This window comes from Nyctereutes procyonoides, unplaced genomic scaffold (genome assembly GCF_905146905.1).
Source record: "Nyctereutes procyonoides isolate TBG_1078 unplaced genomic scaffold, NYPRO_anot_genome, whole genome shotgun sequence".
NCBI classification, from domain to species: domain Eukaryota; kingdom Metazoa; phylum Chordata; class Mammalia; order Carnivora; family Canidae; genus Nyctereutes; species Nyctereutes procyonoides.
In genome coordinates, this window is record NW_026575044.1 from 48,347,267 (window position 1) to 48,357,517 (window position 10,251).

The 10,251-nt window shown below is 35.1% G+C and overlaps 1 protein-coding gene across 5 annotated transcripts in view; it reads left to right on the forward strand.

Moving 5' to 3' along the window:
- Positions 1-5,200, forward strand: part of ANKRD12 (ankyrin repeat domain 12) — a 123,799-nt gene extending 118,599 nt beyond the window's left edge. For all 5 annotated transcript variants that reach the window (XM_055323700.1, XM_055323702.1, XM_055323704.1 and 2 more), the window contains one exon: positions 763-5,200. In XM_055323700.1, coding sequence (XP_055179675.1) covers positions 763-948 — 186 coding nt within the window. In that variant the 3' untranslated portion in view covers positions 949-5,200. The remainder of the gene's footprint in view (positions 1-762) is intronic.
- Positions 5,201-10,251: the final 5,051 nt, after the last annotated feature.

Sequence of the window (10,251 nt, forward strand, 5' to 3'; positions counted from 1 at the left end):
TTCAATTTACGAACATACAGAATAACACCCAGTGCTCATCCCGTCAAGTGACCCCTCAGTGCCCGTCACCCATTCCCCCCCACCCCCCGCCCTCCTCCCCTTCCATCACCCCTAGTTCATTTCCCAGAGTTAGGAGTCTTTATGTTTTGTCTCCCTTTCTGATATTTCCCATACCCTTCTCCCTTCCCTTATATTCCCTTTCACTATTATTTATATTCCCCAAATGAATGAGACCATATAATGTTTGTCCTTCTCCGATTGACTTACTTCACTCAGCATAATACCCTCCAGTTCCATCCACGTGGAAGCAAATGGTGGGTATTTGTCGTTTCTAATGGCTGAGGAATATTCCATTGTATACATAGACCACATCTTCTTTATCCATTTATCTTTCGATGGACACCGAGGCTCCTTCCACAGTTTGGCTATTGTGGACATGGCTGCTAGAAACATCAGGGTGCAGGTGTCCGGCGTTTCATTGCATCTGAATCTTTGGGGTAAATCCCCAACAGTGCAATTGCTGGGTCGTAGGGCAGGTCTATTTTTAACTTAAAAGAGCAATTTCAAATTAAAAGTCTGTGAGGTTAGACAGTCGTGAAGTTGCATACCTGGAAATAGTTGGCATATAGATACAGACAGGGTCAAGCAGAAATGGATATGTGTAATTCAAAAACTTAACCACTAAAGAAACTATGGATGAGATTAATTTTTAAACAAAACAAATTTAACAAAAATTGATAACTCTTCTCTTCTTCTCAATAGACCTGTCTTTTAATGAGGCAACAACATGAAGCTGCAGCTTTAAATGCCGTCCAGAGATTAGAATGGCAGCTCAAACTCCAGGAACTTGATCCTGCCACCTACAAGTCTATCAGCATTTATGAAATCCAGGAGTTTTATGTTCCCCTTGTCGATGTTAACGATGACTTCGAATTAACTCCTATATAATAGCAGCCATTCCTTCCGGTGGTGGTGTTTTAAACTGTTGGGGCTCAAGAGTATTAAACTGTGGAACACTGCCTTTTGAGAAAAATACTGATATTATGCCTTTACAGTTGTTAGTAAAGTTTGACTAAAATTGGTTATGTAGTAAACACTGTCATTTTATAAAAAAATGAAAAGAGAATTATTTTGGATCCTAGATCCAAACAGTTTCTAACTGAAATCTATTATTTATATTGGTGAGAGGTAACTATTGCATTAGAGCATGTTGGCAGACTGTGGTAGATCTTTTAAAAGCTGAGAATCTAACAGCAACTGGAAGTTGTTAGCACTCTTAAGTAACAAGATAACCACTAGTATTCCAGTGTCTTTCAAGTTTTATTAAAATATATTGGTAAACTAAAAGGTTCAGTTCCTACCAAATAGTTTCTAAATGTGGAAGAAAAACTTGGCACAAAATTTCTTCAGTTTATTATATCTGTAAATTAATTGTACAGTTTTCTTTTCAAAAGTTTTAATATTGTCTTCCTTTTTAATAACTTATTTTATACATATTGTGCAGATGTAAATCTTGTAATTAATGGTCAAAATGTATACAAAGGGATTGGTAGTCAGAACATGTACAAAAAAATAATTGTAAAGCTGTTGTGTCTAATGTTTTATTGGACCAAAGTTGTAGTTTGTATGGAGTGTAGTAGTAGTGTATACAGGTAGCGAAACTTTTAAATAAGGCATGCATGCGTTTGAGTTAGCTTGTTTTCATCACCATAACTGTTGTAAAAGTTGTGACTTAGTTGTACTGCATGCTTCCTATCATTTAACTCTCTCCATAAGCGATGCCTAAAGTAGTGTAGGGTGTTTCATGCCAGTCTCCTGGGATAGTACCTATGACTCACTATGTCGGACATATTATTTAGAATTAGTCATGCAAAGAAACAGCTCTTTTTTCATCTCACAATAGAACCTATTCCCCTCTCCCAAAATGCCTTTGAATGAAAATTCTGAAATTGTAAATGTCTATTTTAATACTCAAGTATGAAAGAATCTGTGAATATATGTAAATATGTTTAATAAATTTTATTGGTCATGTTAAATCATTGTAAAACTTTTTTACATTGCTTAAATATAATGTTTTAAGCTTAATAACCTTTGCACTTTTAAAATACAAACTGAGTACTCAAATCAAAAGAGATATTCGGTAGTCAAAATAAGTACAAGAAACAGGCATATTCCGATCAATCTCTTCAATGTTTATGAAAAACTGATAAATATGTTGTATTTTTTTCCTTGTATCAAGATGCAAAACATATAATTTTCAGAATTTTATAGTTAAAATAAGATTTGGTATGCTGTTTTTAATAAAGTAATTAGCAATATACTTAGAAAAAGTCATTTCTCCTATAACATGAGGTAGATTAAATAATCAGGAATATTTCAGATCTGAAATCTGCTAAACTTATTAAAACATTTTTGAAAGGAAAATTAGGTTATATGTAAAATTGAACATAAGTATATGAGATAAAATTTACAGAACTTTCCACAATACTTTCTTGAATTATGAAATAATGCTGGACATTTTTTATTCTGATAGAGAAAAGTTAAAAGATATATGTGAGGAATAAAGTGACTTAAACTCAGCAAGCAAGTTGGAAATCCCAGCTAATGGGAGAGAATGTAAAAATTGAAGTTTCTGAGTGCAAAGGTATATATTAAGCTTAGGGATTTTTGAATTTTTATGTCAATTTATATTTTAATTCATACTGTACTTGGCATGCGCAATAAAGCAGCACTGTAAAAGATACACAGTGCAAGAACTTTATTATAAAGGTTGGATGTAGTGTTCTTTAGAAACTTAGATGAGAGATTTGGGCCTTTTTTATTGGATAATGGGGCCAGGAAAGGCAGGGTAGATTTTGAAGCACTGGTTTTGTTGAAGTTAAGTTTATTAAGGCTGGGAACATTAAAAGCTAATTTATAAAAGCAATACTTTTTAATATGAAAAACTCAATGCAAATTTTGTTTATACTTTTGCCTAAAAAGAAAAAACCAGATTATTGAGCATTAAAAATATGAGAGGGGTAAATTTATACTGCTTTTTGTTCTGAGGGTCCAACTGGAAAATGGGGGAAAATCACTGTTTGGCCTAACAGAACAAGCTGCAGAAGAAAAACAAGCAGGAATCTGGCATGTTTTAGTTGTCCCAGCTTTTTAAATACTAACCCCAGTTCTCACCCTCTTCAATGGTACCTCAAGTTGCTGGAGCCTCTCTGCCATGATTCTGCTTCTGCAGATTTCCTTTGTAAAATGACTCAAAGCTAAATGGATAGCTTAAAAGTGGATGCCTTCTTGGTGGAATTTATTCTTAAGTAAGTAGTTAAGAGCTTTTGATATTAAAGATATCCTGAAGCTCTGAGACTAAAAAAATCTTGGAATGGGGTATATACCTAAAAAGATTTAGGATTCTGAAAGAGAAATAAAGGATGGTTAGTTTAATCTGATTTTTTTTAAAACTATTCAAATATCATGAACAAGATACTAAATTGTACCTAAGGATTTGTATTTCTTTAAATCTTGTTCTAAATCATATCTGTTTAATAAATGACTAGTTGATATTTGTGCATGTTATTTAATAAAGAGTTATATTTTTATAGAAAAAAATAAGAGTGAAATGTGTGCTAACTGTTTTTTTTTACTTTCCACTCCCATGTGACTCTAAGCCAAACACTAATGTTTACCTGGGCAGTAGCAAAATTACAGAAATACTCATTTTAGGGAAACAGCCTCTGAAAAATAGCTCAGTAATGAGGTCTCAAAAGTGAATTTTAAATGTTAGATATGCTGCAAACTTCATAACCACAAAAATCTCAAGCAAAGATCCCATGAGGCTCATTTTTAACTGCCAATAATTATACACTTATGCTAGAAATTGAGTGCAATGCTAAATATGTATTTTTCTTAATTAACCAGAAAGTATTTTTTATTCTATTTCTGGTATCCTGATACATAAACCCCAAAATATTATATAGAGGAAATTGGCTTTAAAACTCATGAGCTAAAAAAAAAAAAAAAAACTCATGAGCTAGTCTTATCTTCTTATATTTTAAAGAGTGTTTTCATGATATTTAAAAAATCTGTTTCAAACAAGGTAAAAAGATTGATACAAGAGATATTAATCCTTGGAAAAGCTTGTGTGAAGTTTAATCAATTAAATGTCTTGTAATTTATTTTCTTGGTGGCTTCTTGACACTGTAGTCTCCAATGTACCTAAAATGGAGTAACAGAGCCTCCACAGTAGTAGTTACCCAGAATATTTCCAGTCAGTAACACCAGAGTTCATGGAACAAACGGAGGCAAATAAAGTTTAAATAGTTCCTTTAATATGGCAAAAACATGTAGAATTGTATTAGCATAAAAACAGTGGAAAATACATGTAGAAAGACTTTTCCAGTGACTGTTAAATGCTATAAAGTATCTGCAAATAGTGTAAATTTTTTATACATGTGCATCTCTCCATTAGAGAAAATTGCACATAACATTATCTAAAGATGAACATGATCTTTGCTTGCATGGGGATTCAGTTGTATTAGATCGATTAGTTACACAGAATTTATGATGTATGAAACATTTATTGATGACTTTTTTTAAGTGCTTTAAAACAAAACAAAAAGCTTTATATGCCATGCCATATCTGAGTAGTCCTAGACAAAAAGCTTTTAGGTAGCCACCTTTTTCTCCACTTCTGAAGGAAATTTTGCTGTTAATCCACAGAATGAAGCATATGTGGCATGTGTTTACAGATTAGAGAACAATACCTGTGTGCCCATCACTTAGCTTAAGAGCTCATTATCAGTACCTTTCTTTTTGTTTTTTTTTAACTGGTTTAAATCCAGTTTAAACAAACAACCCAAACAGCCAGTCCTGACAAATGTATACACCGTTACCATGGCCTGAATGCAGTAAGCTCCCCCGGCCCCTTTGCAGTCAGCGCTCCTACCCCAGAAGCAACCACCATGATTCCCATCACCGTATGTTACTTGTACCTGTTCTTGAACATATAAATGGAATCAAACAGTATATACGATTTTCTTGCTTTTGACTTCTTTCTCTCAACATAAGGTTTTGAAATTCATCCATGTTGCATATATATCAGTAATATGTTCCATTTTATTAATGAGCAGTAGTATATTGTACAAACTTGTTTATTCATTCTCTTGTTAGTAGACATTTGGATTGTTTCCAATTTGGGGGCTGTTGTGAATAAAACTGCTGTGAATCTGCAAGTCTTTGTGGACATATTCTTTCATTCTTGGATACATACCTTGGAGTACTAGGTCATTGTGTGTTTATTAGAAACTGACAGTTCTCCAAAATGCTTGTACGATTTTACACCCCTACCTATGAGAGACTCAGTTGCTTTGAGTCTTCATCAATATTTGGTTGAATATTTGATTGTCAGTCTTCAATTCTAGCAATTTTGGTGAATGTGTAGTGATATCTTGTACCTTTAATTGGCATTTCCCTGATGACTAATGAGTTGAACATCACTTTTCATTTGCCTGTTGACCATCTGTACATATTTTGTGAAATGTCCTCAAGTGTTTTGCTCACTTTTTACTGGGTTGTCTTTGTTTCTGATTTATAGGAATTCTTTATGTATCCTGCATTTAAGTCCTTTGGTCAGATATATTTGTTTGTCCTGCATGTACCTAGTCTGTGGCCTGCTTCCATTTTTTGTTAGTGACTAGTTTCCTCCCTTTTTAGTAATACGCTAACACTGTCATGACTTTTTCAGAATAATTAGTGGATATCCTAATGCCTCCCCCCTGCCAAAAATTTTCCTTTTAATATGGATACACAACCATAGCTTTAGATTTCTGAGAAACACCACCTCTATTACTTTTAAATGCACCAGTATTTGAATATTAGAATTAGACGTTTTTAAAACCTTGCCTGGAAAAAAAAAAAAAAAACCTTGCATGAATTAACCTTTTTTTTTTTTTGAGGGCAAGAGAGTGTGTGCACGTGAGGAGGAGAGGGTAGAGGAAGAGGGAGAAAGAGAATCTTAAGCAGGGTCTATGCGCCCAGCGCAGAGTCCAACTTACAGGTGGATCTCATGACCCTGAGACCATGACCTGAGCTGAAACCAGGAGTCACTCAACCGACTGAGCCACCCATGTACCCCAAACTTGTCTTATTCTCTTGACACCCTTTCTATATTGTCTAGGTTGTGGAACTACTCTTTATATAGATTCTAATACTGTATGTTTGTTTAAAGATTTTATTTATCTATTCATGAGAAACACAGAGAGAGAGGCAGAGACACAGGCAGAGGGAGAAGCAGGCAGGGAGACTGAGATGGGACTTGATCCCAGGTCTCCAGAATCAGGCCCCAGGCTGAAGGCGGCGCTAAACCGCTGAGCCACCAGGGCTGCCGAGTATTTTTAAGCAGAGTATGGATAAGATTGGAAAAGCCCAGTATCATAGGTGGACTTTTAGGGAGCAGGTGAGTCATCTGAACTATGAGCTGCAGGGATACTTTTCAGCTCCTCCGCTGATTCACATATCAATCTATGCACTCAACACACATTTTAGTATATGTGTCGGGCCAAGGACTATGCCACTTGAAGATTTACACAGCATTTACCAAGGTTATCAGTTCTGAAAAGTTTTGGTCACCAGACCTCTCTGGAATCCTAAAAGTACTTTGAGAGCTTTTGTTTCTGTATGATATCAGTTGATATTTAACAAAGTAGAAATTAAAACCATTTTTAAATATTAATAAATTCATGCATGTTTTTATGAAAATATATTTCCAAAATTAAAAATTAGAGAAGTGTGTTATTTTAAATTTTTGCAAACTCCTTAATACCTGGCCAAATAAAAGAAAGCTAGAAATTTTGTATCTGCTTCTGCACTCAATGTGTTGTACCTATTATTTGTTTGGTGTTTGGTTTGGTTTGTATGAAGAAAATCTGACCTCACAATAGAAAAGGGGAAGAATATTTTTAATATTTTAATAGATTTTCAGATAAATGTGGGCATTATTCTTTGATTCCACATAAAAATGCAACAAATAGTTTCTCTTTTTTAAGATCTTATTTAATTATTCAATAGATCATGAGCAGTGGAAGAGGCAGAGGGACAATCTGACTCCCCGCTGAGCAGGAAGCCTGATGTAGGGCTTGATCCCAGGTCACCCTGAACTGACATCATGACCTGAGCTGAAGTCAGACACTTAACTGAATGAGCCACCCAGGCACCCTGAGAAGTAGTTTCTAAAAGGTTAGTTGCCTTGTGGAATCTGAAACCATATAATCAGCTTTTCCTAATTCTGTTACATTAAATCCATTAATCTATCTTGCACTTCGAGTGGGTCTTTTAGCAAGGCATGATTTTTAACATCGAGTATTGATCATTTGGAAAACATTGGGTCGCTGTGTTATGTGTGTCTTCCAAATGTTGACAGACCTCATTATACAATACAATACCCCAAATTCACATTTGTTAATATCACCATTGATTTAATCAGAAATGTCTTTTTAAGTATGGGGAAGCTGTGAAGCTGTAGGTGACAACTACAAGTTTTCCGAAATTCTAATTTCACTTGAAAGGTCAAATGTTATTGGCAACAAACACCGTCAGTTGTTTAAAATGACAGGCCTTTACAAAAGTATCATGTGATTGATAGATTGATAGATGGATAGGTCTCCATCTCATTTAACATTCATCACACAGACATTCCATAATTTATTTAACCAGTTCCCTCTTAGACATTTTGCAAATCTTTATTATCAAAAACAAAAAGATGTTCAATGAGCATCTTAGTATTGAGATAAATTCTTATGCTAAAACATATTACTGTCTCGGCAGTCGTTCTTTTGCCAGCTTTTCCTTTACAGAGAAATGAACAACTGGTACTGAATGGCCTCTTTTATATCAAGGAGCAAACACCTTCTCAGATAGACTCCTCACCTAGCCTCATAGTTTCCGTCCAGCGCTATTATAAGAAGTTGGAATTTAAAAATTCCCAGACAGAATGGATGACAAGGTAACTTTCAGAATTCTAGACTGGACTAATAAATATAGAATGGGCTTATGAATTTAGTTTCATTCAGAATTCCACAGCCAGTAGATTTTTCTGCATGGGAAACTAAATATTTCAGATTATTCACAGGACTGTTCTAGCCAACCAGAAAGATCCACGGTAGCAGAATTTCCCAAATTCTCCACCACGAGAATTCATCGTTGTGAAGATCAGCCAGGATTCACATAATAGATCTCTGCACTCTGGGAGGAAGACTGCCTAGTAATCAATCTGATACTCTAATTTTACAAAATACCTGATGCTAAGGATACAATTCTTTTAATTCTTAGGGGGGTTATGTTAGTATTTTCTCATAGACTTTTTACACTATTTATGTAATCTTTTACTATACAGCATATTCCTAGTAGGTTATGATAAAATCAACTCTCCTAATTATGAGTAGAAATAATTACTGAAGCCAACTATCCCCACTGTATATTCATTCTGAACAACACTACATGATGGCACTGATTTGGGGAAACAGGCTACAATTTTTCATGGCAACTTGTTAATGCTTTTAATTTTAAAGTATATTTGTATTATAGTCCATTGTCTTTTTCCTATTAGTCACCTCTATACCAGAGTAACCGTGTTATAACTCTCCTTCAACAGAGGCATGGAGACTTGTTCTTTTTACATGCTAAAAAATAATGTTTTCACATTTTCACTTCCATTAATAATGAAGTAGCAGAACAATCCTATGACCTTACAAGGAGGTTGGGCATAATTTGTGTCCCCATCAGCCAAGGAGGAAAGATCTAATACCCAGGGCACCAGATACAGTACTCAGAAGGGCACTAATTTTGTAGTGAGACCAAATAAGCCCTGAATCCAGTGTAGTCAATCCTAAAAATGAGCTTCAAAAAGATTAAACCAGGGATATCTGGCTGGTTCAGTCAGTAGTAGAGCATATGACACTTGATCTTGGTGTTCTAAGTTGGAGCCCCACACTGGGTGTAGAGATTACTTAAAAATAAACTCTTAAAAAATATATTTAAAAAATCAAACTTATTCCAGGTAAATCAATTCCATAATTGATAATCTATCACTAAAGTAATATGACAAAATCCAGTAACCAATAACATCTACGATCCAATATAAAATAATCAGGCATATTGGGCAGCCCTGGTGGCGCAGCGGTTTAGCGCCGCCTGCAGCCCAGGGTGTGATCCTGGAGACCCGGGATCGAGTCCCACATTGGGCTCCTTGCATGGAGCCTGCTTCTCCCTCTGCCCGTGTCTCTGCCTCTCTCTGTGTGTGTTTCTCATGAATAAATACATAAATCTTAAAAAAAAAATAAAATAAAGTAAAATAATCAGGCATATTAAGAAGCAGAAAATTATGACCCTTAACCAGGAAAAAAATAGAAATAGAACTAGAAATAAAAGCAATAATAGAACTAGTAAATAAATATGTTTAATAGAACTATTATAAATAGGCTGTGTGGGGAGTCTGAGTAGCTTAGTCAGTTAAGCATCTGCCTTCAGCTCAGATCATGATCCCAGCCAGAGTCCTGGGATCTAGCCCCACATCGGGCTCAATCGAACCCCTGTTCAGTTGAGAGCCTGCTTCTCTCTCTCCCTCTGCTGCTCCCCCTACTTGTGCTCCTTCTCTGTCAAATAAATTAAATCTTTTAAAAATGAATTGTGTGTGTACAGTAGAGGAAAACATAACCATAATGAAGGAATGGGAGATAAAGTTTTAAAACCCCAAATCAATGGGTCGCTGAGGTCATCTCAGGATTGTGAGATAGAGTCCTGTGTCAGACTCTGCACTCAGTGGGGAATCTGCCTGAGATTCTTTTTCTCCCTCTCTCTCTGTCCCTCCCCTCAAAAAATAAATAATCTTAAAAGAATAAAATAAAAATAAAACCCCAAGTCAAAATTCTGGAGAAATGAAAACTATACTAGGTGAGATAAACTGATGAGACACTGCAAAAGTAAGGACCAGTACATTTTAGAACATAGCAATAAGAAATTATCCTAAATGAAAAATGGAAAGGAAAAAGATTGAAAAAATGAACAGAGCATCAGTAAGCTGGGAGACAATATCAAATGACTTAATACATATGTGAGAGATCCAGAAGGAGAGGAGAGGGAGGGATAACAGAAAAACAATTTTAGGAAATAATGGCTGGGGGGGGGAAAAAAAACCATCAACTTAGAATTTGTATTTGCCAAAAATACCTCTGAAAAATAAAAGCAAAATAAGTAATTTTTACTTAT